Source organism: Bos javanicus, chromosome 21 (assembly GCF_032452875.1).
Source record: "Bos javanicus breed banteng chromosome 21, ARS-OSU_banteng_1.0, whole genome shotgun sequence".
Classification (NCBI taxonomy): Eukaryota; Metazoa; Chordata; class Mammalia; order Artiodactyla; family Bovidae; genus Bos; species Bos javanicus.
Window position 1 is genome coordinate 2,298,185 of NC_083888.1, and position 16,963 is coordinate 2,315,147.

General features: G+C 45.7%; 1 protein-coding gene across 5 annotated transcripts in view; it reads right to left on the minus strand.

The window, feature by feature from the left end:
- The window catches only part of ATP10A (ATPase phospholipid transporting 10A (putative)), a 184,923-nt gene that overhangs the window by 6,829 nt on the left and 161,131 nt on the right, over positions 1-16,963 (minus strand). For all 5 annotated transcript variants that reach the window (XM_061394204.1, XM_061394199.1, XM_061394203.1 and 2 more), the window contains 3 exons: positions 8,301-8,610; positions 5,527-5,603; positions 1,711-1,836 (listed from right to left, as the gene is read on the minus strand). In XM_061394204.1, coding sequence (XP_061250188.1) covers positions 1,711-1,836; positions 5,527-5,603; positions 8,301-8,610 — 513 coding nt within the window. The remainder of the gene's footprint in view (positions 1-1,710; positions 1,837-5,526; positions 5,604-8,300; positions 8,611-16,963) is intronic.

Sequence of the window (16,963 nt, forward strand, 5' to 3'; positions counted from 1 at the left end):
CTCCAGATTGCACAGCTAATGACTGAGAGAAACGGGGCTGGGATTCCAGCCTGCCCAGCCCCACTCACCTTTACTCAAAGCACCACCTACACCTTCGGGGGCTGGGAGCCTCTCGGTTTGCAACTCTGCGAGGAGGGGTAGGTGCTGGGGAGGCAATGCCAGGGAGTCAGTAGCAAGGGGATCTGATGAGGTCAGGGACAGCATAGCACAGCACAGCACAGCCCTGCATGGACTGTGTCCCAGGCAGAACCCAATCTGAATTAATTTCCAGGACCTAACCTATAAAATTAGACATGCTCTTGACTTTGGAGCTATGGATCCAGCAGGGCAGATCTACAGGACTACTCTGAAGAGTCAGCTACCCCAAGAGTTTACTTACTTTGTCTCCTTGCCTCGTATCAGAGGCAAGAGGGACAAGCAGCAATCCAGCAAGTTCTCAGCAGAGTGTCTATACCTCACAAGTAGGGTAGGGTCCTAAGATGGCCATGTGGTCCATCCTGGAGGCTATTGCTGCCACACAGCTGTCTGCCAAGGACACAGTAGTGAAGGAACTAAGAATTAAATGTTAGGGTCAGCAGGAAATAGACCAGGGCCCTGAATCAGAGTCCCTGAAGAAACAGAACTGTCCTGAGCCAAGCAGGTCTGCGCACAGCCTGAAAGGTCAAATACAGAATGAGCGGGCCTGAGGGGCATCTACCTGCCAGCACAGAGGGTGGCAGCCCCCTCTTGCTGGCCCAGGGTGGGCGTGATTTTTGCCATTTATTTCTACTTCATTAAATCTGGGCCCAAAGCTTCAATGTCATAATTGCTATATCAAAGTCCATTTGTATCTGAATAAACAAACTGCTATGAAATCAGTTTAGCTCACAATAAAATTTTTACCATTTCACTACCTCATTGACTGGTTCTGTAATCCTAGATTTATAAGCAAAAGTATTTTATTTATGTATTTATTGAGATGGTGCAGCGGGCTCGGTGTGTAGTAGAGTGTAGCAGAGTTGTAGAGGAGTGTCAGTGTCTAGTGCGGAAGTTTCCTGAATAGGAAACTGTGGTAAAACATGATGACGCCTGTGGTTGATGAATGAACACAGAAGCAACGATGTAGCCATAGGCATATGTACACTCATGGCGGCCAGGGGGATGAGGAAAGGCTTCTCGAAGACAGTGGGCAATCTCAACAGCCTGCTTATCATCAGGGTCACAGCCCAGCTGAGTCCTCTCATGCTGACCCAGGACTGCCAACCACACTTCCACTCATCAGATGAGCCCATGTGCTTTGAGAGGGCACCAATCAGAGCATCCTGTCTGTGGGCACCTCAGGAGACCATTCCTGAGAGAGACAGGGACAGAGCAGTAAAGGGCCTGGAAACTGGAGTTGGCTGGGTGGAGGCAGAAAGGAGCCTCGATCACTCACTGACTGAGGACTTCATGCAAACCCCCGGACCCCACGGTCACTCTACTTATTATAAAGCTGCAAGTGGACTTCCTCCTTGGATCTACCTGTTTCCATGCTCAGAGCAGCAAGTGAGTTAAGACTTCTGAGACTGAGGGTGCAAAGGCAGACCAGGCCTGGGAAAAATCCACAGAAGCCAAGTGGGGTGGAACCAACGGGAGGCTGTGGGATGGCCTGCAGACCACGTTCAGTTAACAGTCCTGTGAATCTCATGGATTTCACATCAAAAATCCTCGACACTGGCATCAAATACATACTGTGTTTTTGTAGAAGAAGTACAGCACCATGTTGGCAAGCCGGGAATAGCACCAATGTCCGTGAACGATCAAGAGCCTCTCGAGGTATCGGAACTTGGGCACCGCGAAGTCGCTGGCCATCACTGCCTTGAGAGGGAGAGAGTGCCAGTTGTTGCTGCTGCTTCACTGTGCCTGAGGTCCATCTTAACTCCCCCCAAACACAAGGCGCAATGGGGATGCAGAAATCCAGCCTGAGCTGGCTGTTACCACTGTCTCCAGGATGAATGCTTGCATTTAAGAAAAATCCAATACCGACTACACTGTAGTTTAGGGATACTGCTCTAGAGGACATATTTAAGATTTCAAATATATGTAACTGATGGATTTGTAAAGTTTTTGCTTTTTCTTTCCCATGCTTTTTTTTTTAAGCAAATTAAAAAAAAATATGGAGATGTATGAAATTTCCCTGCTTTTTCCCACTCTCTGATGTTTTATTCATCTAAATCATCTTAGGATCCCAACCCAAAGATGAACCAAAGCTGCCCCTTAGGTATGCCTCAGGAACAGACAGACAGCTGTCCTGCGAGGTGTCCTCTGGGTCATTCTCCACAAGAGCCACGGGTGATGAGCAAGGCCAGGCCCATGGCTACCCTGCCTGCCAATCAGCCCAGTCTCAGGATTCCCACTGTAGGGCACTGGACATCGTCTGAAAGGACAGTGGGATGGACAGCAGGCTTCCTCTGCAGACAGGAAAGAGCCCGGGGGAGGAAGCTTGCCTTTACCTTACTGAGCACCACATTCTATACAATTAAACTAACTGAGCCAGACAGTCCATCCTAATGACAATGTCTGTGTCCAAAATAACTTGGAATACATCATTATTTGGGAATGAATTTTATTATTTTGGGGAAAAATCCACGAAAATGTCAAAGATACATTTTTGCTTATCTTTGAAGTTTATTCCACACAAACATTTAAGTCTGCTTTTCAAATTTTACAGGCTTCCCTTAAATATCACTTAGAAAAGAGCAGGTGATGATACTGTCCCATTTGCGAAACAGAGAAACATCATTACACATGACAGAAAAAAATGAAGCCTTAGAATGTCTGCTTTCTGAACCCAGAAGTAAGGATCTGAAAGCAAACGGTATCTTTACCCCTCTTCCTGTCAACATGTGGGAGCCTTAAGGGTTTTGTGCATCTTTTCTTCCTTCGTTTATTCCACAATTCATCCTCTCAAAAATCATGTATTAAGACCCTCCAGTTGCCAGACACAGACTTGGAGACAGATACCGTCACATGTGGTCCCTGTCTTCAATGTCCTAACACTGAAGGGCTAATGTTGAGTCAGAGTTAAGGAGAAGCCCCGGGGCTGTTTGGGAAGCAGCCCCGACCTTGAGAACCGCAGGTATGCCCCTCCTTCCAGGCCCCGCTGGCCTTTCCGCCACCCTGCGACCTAGCTTCCTGCCTCCACACCCTGAACACACCACTCACTCCCCCAATCACGGTGGCCTCTCCAGTGTTCCCAGCTGTGCAGAGCCTCCTGTCACATCCTCAGCAGGGAAACTCATGTTGCTCTTTCACAGCACTCACGACAACTCAATTATGACCCCTGGTGTAAGTTAGAATACTTTTCTATCTTCCCTTTCTGATCTTTCTGAATATTCCATGAGACCCTGCATGGTAGACACTGTGATCACCCACAGCCCTGGTTCCCAGTCAGCACCCATGGGGTGCTCAACAAACATGGTTGACCAGATGACTCCTCAAAGACTGGGTGTCTCAGAGCGACAGAATTTCCTTGGTCCTTTCTGTTCCCCTGCCTGGGACACCTTTTCCACCCAGGATGAGCTGGGGAACTGCAACTACCATCACTTTACCTCAGACACTCAGCTTGGACTCCTCGGGTCCCTACAGCCACAGCGCCCCACACAGTGTGTCTTCCAGGGAGCTCCGCACAACGTCCCCTTGCTTACTGGACTGACTAACAAGCAAGCGGGGCCACATTCCCTGGGGAACCTGAGCCCTTAGAACAGTAGGAGAACATGTCGAGTCTTACCATCACTTTACATGATGCGCCCTCAATAAAGAAGTATGCTGCTGCTGCTGCTGCTAAGTCGCTTCAGTCATGTCGGACTCTGTGCGACCCCATGGACTGCAGCCTACCAGGCTTTTCCGTCCATGGGATTCTCCAGGCAAGAACACTGGAATGGGTTGCCATTTCCTTCTCCAATGCATGGAAGTGAAAAGTGAAAGTGAAGTCCCTTAGTCGTGTCCGACTCTTAGCGACCCCATGGACTGCAGCCTACCTGGCTCCTCCATCCATGGGATTTTCCGGGCAACAGTACTGGAGCTTCAAGTAAATACAAGTCATGTCCACTCAAAGCTAAGTCTCAGTAAGATCCCCTACAGTCTGGCTGATCCCCACACCTCCTTCATGGCTCACTGAATCCTCTAGCTCCTGCCCTGAGGCCCTCCAGTGGATACAGCTCATGCCCTTCCTCACCAGCATGCTCAATCTTAGAGACCCTGATACAAAGTGGACTGGCTGCATTTCTCTGCACGTGTGGTTTACAAGCACTGCCCTGGGTAGGTTTTCATCCTAGGAAATGAGTGCAAAGGAGGCCATGCTGAAAAAATCAGATGGAATTAACTATTTTTCTCATTCATTCAATAGACATTTTTGAGCTCCCCCATGTGATGTCACAGAGAAGGCAACGACAACGCATTCCAGTACTCTTGACTGGAAAATCTCATGGACAGAGGAGCCTTGTAGGCTGCAGTCCATGAGGTCGCTAGGAGTCGGACACGACTGAGCAACTTCACTTTCACTTTTCACTTTCATGCATTGGAGAAGGAAACGGCAACCCACTCCAGTGTTCTTGCCTGGAGAATCCCAGGGATGGAGGAGCCTGGTGGGCTGCCGTCTATGGGCTTGCAAAGAGTTGGACACAACTGAAGCGACTTACCAGCAGTGGCGGCATGTGATGTCACTGGGAGGAGGGGCAAGGATGAGTCCCAACTGGGTTCCATTTTCAGTTTTATGGAGGAAGAAAACATGTATAGTAACATAACCCAGGTCAGACGAGACACAGGAGAGTTATGTGCTGAGGAGGAGCCCAGGATGGAGCAACTGTGCTTCTAGCTCAGGAATTTCCAGCAAACTGTGATTTCAGTGTCAAGTGAGAAAATCAATGAACCTGCACAAGCATGGCACATATGTGTGCTCAAAAGCTAGTTACAGGGTGAATACATCAATGAACAACTGATGACCAAAGAGTGAACAACGTCTTGATTTTTAAAAGAAGACAACTGGATAGACTGTTCCCAAAAGTTTCCACCAAGTTAAAAATACTGTGATTCAAACTTAATCAAATGTAGAACTGCTACATCCCAAAGAAGTACATTTATAATGAACCCATTTATTCATCATCTGGATCACGTGAGGAGAACCAACACAATGGCACATGAGAAACACAGAGATGAATTTTCACATGAGTGAGGACGGCTTTCCTCCATCTTCATGGTGACACCAAGACACAACAGTCCTATAGTAAAGCCCATGGTATCACTGATGTTCAGGAGCAATAAAAAGTGCCTTGCAGAGACGATCCACTACAGGCCACCTTTCCAGAGAAACAGACTGACAGGCATATTCACTGCACGGCTTCACTAACATGAAGAGCCACGTGCCACCTGGTCTACTGCCGGCTTAGCAGCAGGTGAGCACCAGCTGTACTAAGATCCAAGCCTTCAGCTCTGCAGGACGGCTCACAGGGAGGCCAGCGCGGCTCACAGTGGGAGCCCTTTGGTTGCCCAGGACAGCCCCGTCCTTACCTGCATGCCCTCCTGGCCTGAAATTCCCACGCCCACGTCTGCCACCTGGATCATGCTGACGTCATTGGCTCCGTCTCCTAGAACAGCACAGGCAGGGAGAATCATGAGCTGAGATGTACATGATTAAACAGGCTTGGTGGATCTTCTTGGGACTCTGGTGTGAGCTGCAAACTGTGGAGGGTCCTAGGGAGGACTGAGGAAGAGGCAGTGCAGCCCCTGCCCCAGGGGAGCTGGGTTATGCAGTCAGAGCAAACCTGGTGGGAGGCTTGGACCCACCAGTCACACCAGGAAGAATCTGAGAAAGCAGCAGCCAGCGCCCCTTTCCAGTTAGGACACGTTCCAAGCTACTGGCTCAGACACCAGTAGAGCCCTTCACGGGGCATCTAGCACAAAATAGGATTACCACCTTCACTGTTACTTCCTGACCCACTCTAGGCTTTGTCACACGGCAGTCAAGGCTACTTCTATTCATACTCCTGTGAGTGGTTTTCTAAACTGCACAAAGGAGGTTAAATTCTGCCCAGCAACTGTGGAACTCTGTTTGCACACTCAAGTCTGGCTAGCTTGTTAATTACTGTGCCCACCCTTGGGCTCTCTAAGCATGTAATTAATGAGACCATCTATGTATTTAGTCAAATTGCTGATAGAAAGTGTGTAGGAGCACAGGGTCAGAGCTCTTAACATCTTTGGGGAAAGACAACCGGAGACTTAAAGTCATTATCATTCTGTGAGAATGACTGTTCTTGGAACAGGGTGGCAGAAGGGCCCACATCACAGAATACCTCCCCCATTTCAAACACTTAAGAAGTATAGGTATATAAAGTCAGAGTGACTCAGAAGGATGTCTTTCCTCTGTGATTCCTCTGTTCTTTACTGCACAGGGCCCAACCTGGAGAATCAGTATTTGCCCAACTGAAATTCTGTGAAGCAATAACCTCTGCAACTCTTCTCAGAATGTCCCATTTAAAATGAGATGTGTGGGCAATGATGCTCTCGGGATTATTAATTGCTAGGTATCCAGGTCTAGGTCATATTTATGCCTTAACTCATAGAAAGAAATAAACTAAAAATTGATGGGTCTTTACCTTTCCTTTCCCTTTTGAGATTCTGTTTTGTTTTTTCTTTCTAACCAGCCTTTTTCTTTTCCCAGTTTCCTAAGTGAATGTCACACACCAGTGATATGGAGGCTGAGTGAGCCAGGCCCTGACCAGGCAGTGAGAATATGCTGTATCATGTTCAGGGTCTCACACCCGGCCCACTGGGGGATGCTGACCTCATGTTACAGTTGAGGCTGGAGCACAGAGGAGCAAAGTTACCAGTGAGGGTGCAGAACCAGACTCAAACTCCTCAGCTTTTGCCTCCAACACCTGCTCAGAGAGACCTAAAGGCCTGTCTGGGCACATGAGGGCAAAGGTGGTCCTGAGACAGCCTCCCTGAAGAGGGGCCATCCTAGAAGATCTGCCTGTCTTATCTCAGCTGGAACCAAGTGGCTGTGGGTGAACACACCTCACCCCCCTCAGCAGTTACCATGCCCTGGGGATGTGCAGGTCCATCTCCATGACAACCATGCTAAGGCCATCACCAGCCTCAACTATCCTGATGAGGTGACAGGGTGGCAATTCCTACATCACCAAGGGTGGGGGGCTACCACAGACCTCCTGTAGAAAATATGGTAATTAATACTGATTGGTGAGGAAGCTTTATTTCAGAGCAAGCTCTCATTTAGGTGTGCATTCTATATGCAGGAAGACCAAACTATTTGATATCAGGGAATCCTGGGGACCACCCCTTTTCCTAGGCTACCTGCAGTCTCTCCCAGCTCTCCCCAGCAGGTGGGGCTGCCACGTCCCTGAACCTCCCTGGAGACTGGACTTCAATCAGAGTGGGTGAGGAGACAGGTGGGTGTGGGTGCAGACTGGAGAGGAGCCTAGGAGGCTTGCCAGGCCAGCAGTCTGCAAGGAAAAGCCACCATCAGACACACAGTCCTTAAGGAAATGATGCAAAATTCAGCAACTATTCAGAGCTTAGGAGGAATGTTTTAAAATTAGATGCTGGTCTTGAAACAATATCATCTCCCAGGTGGCTCAGATGGTAAAGAATCAGCCTGACAATGCAGGAGACCTGGGTTCGATGCCTGGGTGGGGAAGATCCCCTGGAGAAGGAAATGACAACCCACTCCAGTACTCTTGCCTGGAGAATCCCATGGACAGAGGAGCCTGTCCACTGGCGGGCTGTAGTCCATATGGTCACAAAGAGTCGGACACAACTGAGTGACTAACACTTGAAGCAAAGTTCAGCAGACAAGAAGTGATGAGAATTCCGATCACCATGGAGTCTCTGGGTCCTGAAGCATGATGAAGTTGGACCCCAGGTGGCTCACGGCCATCAGAAGCACCTACAAAGGGCCTTCTTCCTAAGCTGGCCTGGGGTCAGGCTTAGAGTGCAGGCCTCTGCTGAGGCCAAAGCCACAGGACAGGACTCTCCTGTCTCCCCGGAGACAGTAAGAAGCTCTAACTTTTTAATTTGACACTGAATTACTGACTTCATAATATGTAGCTATATCTGTTGCTAGTGTATTTTGTGGCTTTCAAATCCAAGCTTTATATTTGGAACAGACTGCCAATTTTATTGCACAGAGTGTGATTTTATAAATAGGAAAAAGAGAAAGAAAGCGTTTTCCCACCCTAGAGTATAGTATGGAAGGGGTAGGAAATTCAAGATGCTTCAAGGGGAGGCAGCTGCACAGGAGGAGGCTGTCCAGCCTGGATACTTGCCTATGGCCAGGGTCATGGCCTTGAGCTTGCTCCTGACCAGTTTCACCACCATGCTCTTCTGCAGGGGGGTTGAGCGACAGCAAAGGACAGACCGGCACTGCTTAGCAAGGAAGAGGAATTTGTCCTCCAGGTTCTTCTGGAGGGCGTAGGCCAGACTTCTCCCATCGATCACGAGGCTGGGGCCAGAGGCAGTGGCTTCGGAGGGTGGACAGAGAGGGGCGAAGCCCACGCTGAGGCTGCCAGCGGTCCTCTGGGGGCTGCGGGACTGCACATAGCGCAGGCACTGGTCCAGCAGGGCCTCGCACGCCTCCTGAAGTGGACAGAAGAGGAATGCACGGGTCACTCATCCATATCACCCCAGCGACACATCTGAGACTCTGCCGGGACCCAGGCTGCAGTCCTGGCCCAGAAGGGCACCCTCCTGCACCTGGAAAGTCAGGGGAAGTGGTCGACTTTCAGCATGAAAGAGTCTGGGTGGGTTTAGGGTTCCTATTAGGATTCTACTTGATTCCATTATACCGCGTAGAGCTAAGCACAGAGAATCTTCACTTTGGGAGGCCTAGCCAGACTGTGGTGGAACTGCTAGCTGGTCAGGCCATGGGAGCTTTCCAGGCACTTCCCCACGGTCCTCAGAGGCCCTTACTCAGAACTTCTTGTTTTCTAGTGAGCTACCAAGAAGAGCTTCTGCTGTGATTAGCTTCAAAAGAAGTGTAATCAGAGTCTCTTTAAGCTGTCCAGTTAACCAGGGGAAAAAAAGCCTGATTTCTGAGGCTTTGAATTGGCAGTACCCTTCCAAAGCTGTATCTGAATCCCAGAAAGGATAGGGAAACTTCCTGGGGAGACTGCAGGGTCAAGGCACAGAGGCATGGGAGGGACAAGTGTTTTTAAGAATGAATAAACTCCAGGAACTCCACTGGTTCCTGCTCCTCCATGGACAGAGAGACCCAGGTTAGTGAGCAGCTTCACACATGGCACTGTGGGAATCAGGTGTTTCCGATAAGCACTTACTGAGCACGCTTTATATTGAGAAAAGTGGGCGAGACGCAGAACAGAAGCCTGAAAAGATGCAGCCACTGACTTTGGGTGATGGGCCAAGAAGTGGGACACACACATAACCCCACGACCACAGCAAGTCACTGTGCGGGACACACGCATAACCCCATGACCACAGCAAGTCACTGAGCAGAATGCACAGTGTGCCGGATACGGGGCGGGGGGAGCCTTGCTCTAGGGTGGGGCTGGGGGGTTGGCGGTGCCCAGGAAGGCTTTACGGAGAAGGCGGGTCCCCACAGCAAGACCAATCCGGACGCTCAGGTCCTAGCACAAAGCCCTGGCAAGGCAGAACGGAACAAGCGGATCCTGCCCCCACCCCGGAAGCCCGCGGTGGCACCCGGACAGAGTCACCGAGTGGCGCTGAGGACTCAGAGTAAACGGCAGTGGTCAGGCTGGGGAAGGAGACCGGTACTCTAAGCACGCGGACGTCTGGACAGAAGCTGGAAGCGGGACAAGAAAGCTCCAGTGCAAGGAGAAGACCTCTACTTCTGGCTTGAAAACCAGAAAAGAGAACTTTCCGTGCTCAGGGCAGAGGGAGGAAACCCCATTTTTATTTATTTTCCTCGATTCTCTTGAACGCAGCGCCAGGCGACTCTGCTCCAGGGCAGCAGCAGGAACAGCCACGGTGGCAGGGCCGCCTGTCGCCGAGGGCTAAGGGAGGCGTCCCTCTTCTCAGACCAACTGCGGCCCCGACGGCAAGGCGGCCGCTGCCCTCCTTCTGTCTGTCCGACCACCACCTTGGCCCCGGAAGTCAGTGCTGAGACACAAAGCAGATCAAGGCAACTCAAACACTCGCCTTTCAGCCAGAGGGAGTCCCAGAGAATCAGAAAGTAGTGGAACATTGTTAGGAGTCAGGAGCTGGGCAAAAATATGAGACAGATTCTAACAGCTTGGCAAAGGCTAAACAAAAGCGACACTGAACCCAACACCCCCAGGCTGTTTGGAGCCTGCAGCCTGCACCCAAGAGGACTGGTTACCGGCCTTAAAAAAATACACATTCTCCATAGAATTTAAAGTGACCAGAGGGCCATCTGGGGCTTCCGTGATAGCTCAGTTGATAAAGAATCCACCTGCAATGCAGGAGATCCCTGTTCGATTCCTGGGTTAGAAAGATCCCCTGGAGAAGGGATAGGCTACCCACTCCAGTATTCTTGGGCTTCTCTTGTGGCTCAGCTGGTAAAGAATCTGCCTGCAGTGCAGGAGATCCCGGTTTAATTACTGGGTTGGGAAGATCCCCTGGAGAAGGGAAAGGCTACCTACTCCAGTATTCTGGCCTGGAGAATTCCACAGACTGTATAGTCCATGGCGTTGCAAAGAGTCAGACACGACTGAGCAACTGTCACTTTTACTTTCAGAGTGCCATTTAAAATACCCACAATGCAACTCCAAATTTATCAGCAGATAAAGAGCTAGGAAATTCTCAGTGCTGTGGAAAAAGAAAATCTACCAAAGTCAATGCCAAGATGACACATACACTGGAATTATCTGAGAGAGACTGTGAAACAGTCATTAAAAAGGATTCCAAGAAGTAAGAAATAATTCTAGAAATGAATAGAAAGTCTCAGCAAAAAAGGTAAGATGTAAAGAATAATTAAATACAAATTTCAGAACCCCCAAAACACATTAATCAAAATGTAAAGCTCACTGGATTCCACTTATGTATCCATCATTGGATTACATAAATAATTTATGTAATTTCTCTGTGCTCAAGGAGGGGTATTATAACCTCACATTCTGTAAGTGGGAATATGCACAATGACTTTCTTTCAAAGAGGACAGTGTGAAATGGGTGAAAAGAATTGGCTTATGGTGGAAAAAACCAGACAAAATTAACATCCACAGTAATACGCCATGTTGATAGAATATGCTCTTGACATGATGTGACGAAATGAAGAAAATGACCTTTTGTCTGTGGTCTTCTTCCCCAAAGCTCGTAACTTTAATCAAGAGAGAGACATCAGACAATTCCCCATATAAGACATTCTACAAAACATCTAACTGTATCTATCCTCAAAACTGTCAAGGTCGTCCAGAAGAAAGCCTGAGAAACTATTGTAGCCAGTAAGAACCTGAGGAGACATGGCAACTAAATGTAATGTGGGTCCCGAATGAGATTCTGGAAAATAAAAAGGACAATAAGATGAAGATTAAGACAATCTGAATATAGCACAGACTTTAGTAGCAACTGTATACCAATCTCCATTTATTAATTGCAAAGATGTTAATAATAGGCAAAATTAGGTGTAGGTGAAACAGTACTATCTTCACAATTCTTTTGGTAAATTTAAAACCATTCTATATAAAAAGTTTATTAAAAAAACCCATTGAGTGAGCTCAATGGCAGAACAGAAATAACAGAAACAAAAGCCAGTGACCTCAAAGACAAGAGAAATTATCCAATTTGAACGAGAGAAAAAAAATTAAAAACTGAAGAGTGCCTGTGGGACCCTTGAGAAAATATCAAAAGACATGTCATCAGTCTTTGAGAAGAAGAGGAGAAAGTGCACTGCAGAAAAAGTGTTTGAAGAAATAATGGCTGAAAACTTAACAAATCTGGTGAGAGACACAGCCCCAAAGATTCAAGAAGCTTAGCAAATACCAGAGTATAAATCAAAAGAAATCGATGCCCAAACATATCATAATGAAGCTGCCTAAAACTAAAGAAAAACACTGGAAAGCAGCCAGATAATGCTTCACTAGCTATGATTCAAATGACTGCTGATTTCTCACTGGGTACTGTGGTGAAATAAGACATTCTCTGATGAAGAAAAGCAGGAGCATCTGCCAGCAGTGGACCCACTCTAAAAAACAGATGAAGTTCGGGAGTTTGGGATAGGCTTGTACACACTGCTGTATTTAAAATGGATAACCAACAAGGACCTATTGTATAGCACATGGACCTCTGTGCAATGTTATGTGACAGCTTGGATGGGAGGGGCATTTGGGGAGAATGGATGTGTGTATATGCATGGCTAAGTCCCTTTGCTGTTCACCTGAAGTTATCATATTGTTTATTAATCAGCTGTACCCCACTATAAAGTTTTAAAAAATAGAAGTTCCCCCTAGGAAAGGGGAATTGTGCCACAAGGAAACTTGAAACAATGGAAATGTAAGAAGAGCAGCAAAAATTGTAAATATAATTTAAATAAATATAATCTAACTTAAGTAAATATAACAGACCATTCTTTTCCTCTTGATGTCTTTAAAAATCTGCTTTTAGATTGAAATGAAAAAGTATATATCATCTGATGAGGATTTCAATATATGCAACTGTAATATATAAGATAGCTACATTAGGGGGAAGAGTTGAGGGAAACATGGAGTGATAAGATTTCTTCATTCCACTGATTGGAATGAAGTAGACTGACAACTTACATACGCATAGTATGCTGCTGCTGTTGCTAAGTCACTTCAGTCGTGTCTGACTCTGTGCGACCCCATAGACGGCAGCCCACCAGGCTCCCCTGTCCCTAGGATTCTCCAGGCAAGAACACTGGAGTGGGTTGTCATTTCCTTCTCCAATATGCATAGTATAAGCCTAGTAAATACACTAAAAAAGTTAAGTGATGTCAAAACATAAGATAAATTAAAATGGAATACTAAAAAAATGTTCAAATAGCTCAAAAGAAGGTAGAAAAAGGAATGGAAAAATAAAAAACAGAATAATAAAACAAAAGATAAAATAGTAGACTTGCATCCAAACATATTGATAATTAGAATAAATGTAAATGATCTAAGCATACCAGTTAAAAGGAATTGTCTGAATATATGAAAACATGACCTATTGTCCAAATGTAATGCCACATTACATTACAATGCTTCATTTCAAATGTAATGCTACAGGTAGATTAAAAACAGAAGGATCAAACAAAGCATGCTATGCAAACAGAAATCAAAATATATGGAGTGACCATTTGGGGACAGAATAAATTATTTCAGGCTTTTCAGGTCATTCAGTCTCTGTGACAACTACTCAACACTGCCATTATAGCATGAACACAGCCTAAGATTGTATATTAAAACACAGAGAAGGCTGTGTTCAAATACAGCACCATAAAAACAGGCAGTAGGCTGGATTTGAGGCATAAGGCAGTTTTCCAATTCTTATTATAGAAGAAGTACCATCTCTCAACAGGAGTTAATTGACCCACCAGCCAACAACATTACAGAACATACATTCTTTCCATGTGCATATGAACATTCACCAAGAAAGACCACACCCTGGGTCATTAAAAAATGAATATAAAAGAATAAAAAGCACATTCTACACAGTGAAGTATTACTCAGCCATAAAAAAGAACACATTTGAGTCAGTTCTGATGAGGTGGATGAACCCAGAACCTATTATACAGACTGAAGTGAGTCAGAAAGAGAAAGATAAATATCATATTCTAATGCACATATATGGAATCTAGAAAAATGGTTAGAATCTATTTACAGGGCAGCAATGGAGAAACAGATGTAGAGAACAGACTTATGGGCATGGGGAGAGGGGCGGAGAGGGTGAGATGTATGGAAAGATTAACATGGAAACTTACATTACCATATGTAAAATAGATAACCAACAGGAATTTATTGTATGTCTCAGGAAACTCAAACAGGGGCTCTGTATCAACCTAGAGGGGAGAGAGATGGGAGGGAGGCTCAAATGGGAGGGGATATATGTATACTTATGGCTGATTCATGTTGAGGTTTGACAGAAAACAGAAAAATTCTGTAAAGCAATTATCTGTCAAAAAAATAATTTAAAAAAACTGAAAAAAAAAAAGCATATTCTATGACAAGAATGGACAGAAATCAACAGAACAGGTATAAAATAGAAATTGATAACAGAAAGCCAATAGGAAAACTCCAAAGACTTGGAAATTAAACAAAATCAGTTCAGTTCAATTGCTCAGATGTGTCCAACTCTTTGTGACCCCATGGACTACAGCACATCAGGTTTCCCTGTCCATCGCCAACTCCTGGAACTTACTCAAACTCATATCCATAGATTAGGTGATGCCATCCAACCATTTCTTCCTCTTCTCCTCCTGCCTTCAATCTTTCCCAGCATCAGGGTCTTTTCCAGTGAGTTAACTGTTAACTCTTCGCATGAGGTGGCCAGAGTATTGGAGTTTCAGCTTCAACAGCAGTCCTTCCAATGAACACCCAGGACTGATCTCCTTTAGGACGGACTGGTTGGATCTCCTTGCAGTCCAAGGGACTCTCAAGAGTCTTCTCCAACACCACAGTTCAAAAGCATCAATTCTTCAGCACTCAGCTTTCTTCACAGTCCAACTCTCACATCCATACATGACCACTGGAAAAACCATAGCCTTGACTAGACGGACCTTTGCTGGCAAAGTAATAAGCTTTGCTTTTTAATATGTTGCCTAGGTTTGTCATAGCTTTTCTTCCAAGGAACAAGTGTCTTCTAATTTCATGGTTGCAGTCACCATCTACAGTGATTTTGGAGCCCCCCAAATAAAGTCTGTCACTGTTTCCACTGTTTCCCTATCTATTTACCAAGAAGTGATGGAACTGGATGCCATGATCTTAGTTTTCTGAATGTTGAGTTTTAAGCCAACTTTCTCACCCTCCTCTTTCACTTCTCTCTGCCATAAGGGTGGTATCATCTGCCTATCTGAGGTTATTGATATTTTTCCCGGCAATCTTGATTCCAGCTTGTGCTTCATCCAGCCCAGCAATTCTCATGATGTACTCTGCATAGAAGTTAAATAAGCAGGGTGACAATATACAGCCTTGATGTACTCCTTTACCGATTTGGGACCAGTCTGTTGCTCCGTGTCTAGTTCTAACTGTTGCTTCCTGACCTGCATACAGATTTCTCAGGAGGCAGGTCAGGTGGCCTGGTATTCCCAGCTCTTTCAGAATTTTCCACAGTTTGCTGTGGTCCACACAGTCAAACGCTTTGGCATAGTCAATAAAGCAAAAGTAGATATCTTTCTGGAATTCTCTTGCTTTTTCAATGATCCAACGGATGTTAGCAATTTGATCTCTGGTTCCTCTGCCTTTTCTAAAACTAGCTTGAACATATGGAAGTTCTTGGTTCATCTACTGTTGAAGCCTGGCTTGGAGAATTTTGAGCATTACTTTGCTATCATGTGAAATGAGTGCAATTGTGCAGTAGTTTGAGCATTCTTTGGCATTGTGTTTCTTTGGGAGTGGAATGAAAACTGACCTTTTCCAGTCCTGTGGCCACTGATGAGTTTTCCAGATTTGCTGGCATTTTGAGTGCAGCACTTTCACAGCAAAATCTTTTAGGATTTGAAATAGGTCAACTGGAATTCCATCACCTCCACTAGCTTTGTTCGCAATGATGTTTCCTAAGGCCCACTTGACTTTGCATTCCAGGATGTCTGGCTCCAGGTGAGTGATCACATCATTGTGGTTATCTGGGTCATGAAGATCTTTTTTGTATAGTTCTTCTGTGTATTCTTGCCACCTCTTCTTAATATCTTCTGCTTCTGTTAGATCCCTACCATTTCTGTCCTTTATTATGCCCGACGTTCCCTTGGTATCTCTGATTTTCTTGAAGAGATCTCTAGTCTTTCCCAGTCTGTTGTTTTCCTCTATTTCTTTGCACTGATCACTGAAGAAGGCTTTCTTCTCTCTCCTTGCTATTCTTTGGAACTCTGAATTCCAATGGGTTTATCTTTCCTTTTCTCCCTTGTCTTTAGCTTCTCTTCTTTTCTCAGGTATTTGTAAGGCCTCATCAGACAACCATTTTGCCTTTTGCATTTCTTTTTCTTGGGGATGGTCTTGATCACTGCCTCCTGTACGATGTCACGAACCTCTTTCCATAGTTCTTCAGGTACTATCAGATTTAATCCCTTGAAACTATTTGTCACTTCCACTGTACAGTTGTAAGGGATTTGCTTTAGGTCATTCCTGAATGGTCTAGTGGTTTTCCCTACTTTCTTCAATTTAAGTCTGAATTTGGCAATAAGGAGTTCATGGTCTGAGCCACAGTCAGTTCCTGGTCTTGTTTTTGCTGACTGTATAGAGCTTCTCCATCTTTAGCTGCAGAGAATATAATCAATCTGATTTCAGTGTTGACCATCTGGTGATGTCCACGTGTAGAGTCTTCTCTTGTGTTTTTGGAAGGTGTTTGCTATGACAAGGGCATTCTCTTGGTAAAACTCTGTTAGCTTTTGACCTGCTTCATTCTGTACTTAAGGCCAAATTTGCCTGTTAATCCAGGTAGCTCTTGACTTCCTACTTTTGCATTCCAGTCCCCTATAATGAAAAGGACATCTTTTTTGGGTGTTAGTTCTAGAAGGTGTTATAGGTATTCATAGAACCATTCAACTTAAGCTTCTTCAACATTACTGGTCGGGGCAGAAATTTGGATTACTGTGGTATTGAATGGTTTGCCTTGGAAACGAACAGAGATCATTCTGTCATTTTTGAGACTGTATCCAAGTACTGCATTTTGGACTCTTTTGTTGACTATGATGGATACTCCATTTCTTCTAAAGGATTCTTGCTCACAGTAGTAGATATAATGGTCATCTGAGTTAAATTCATCCATTACAGTCCATTTTAGTTCACTAACTCCTAAAATGTCGACGTTCACTCTTGCCATCTCCTGTTTGACCACTTCC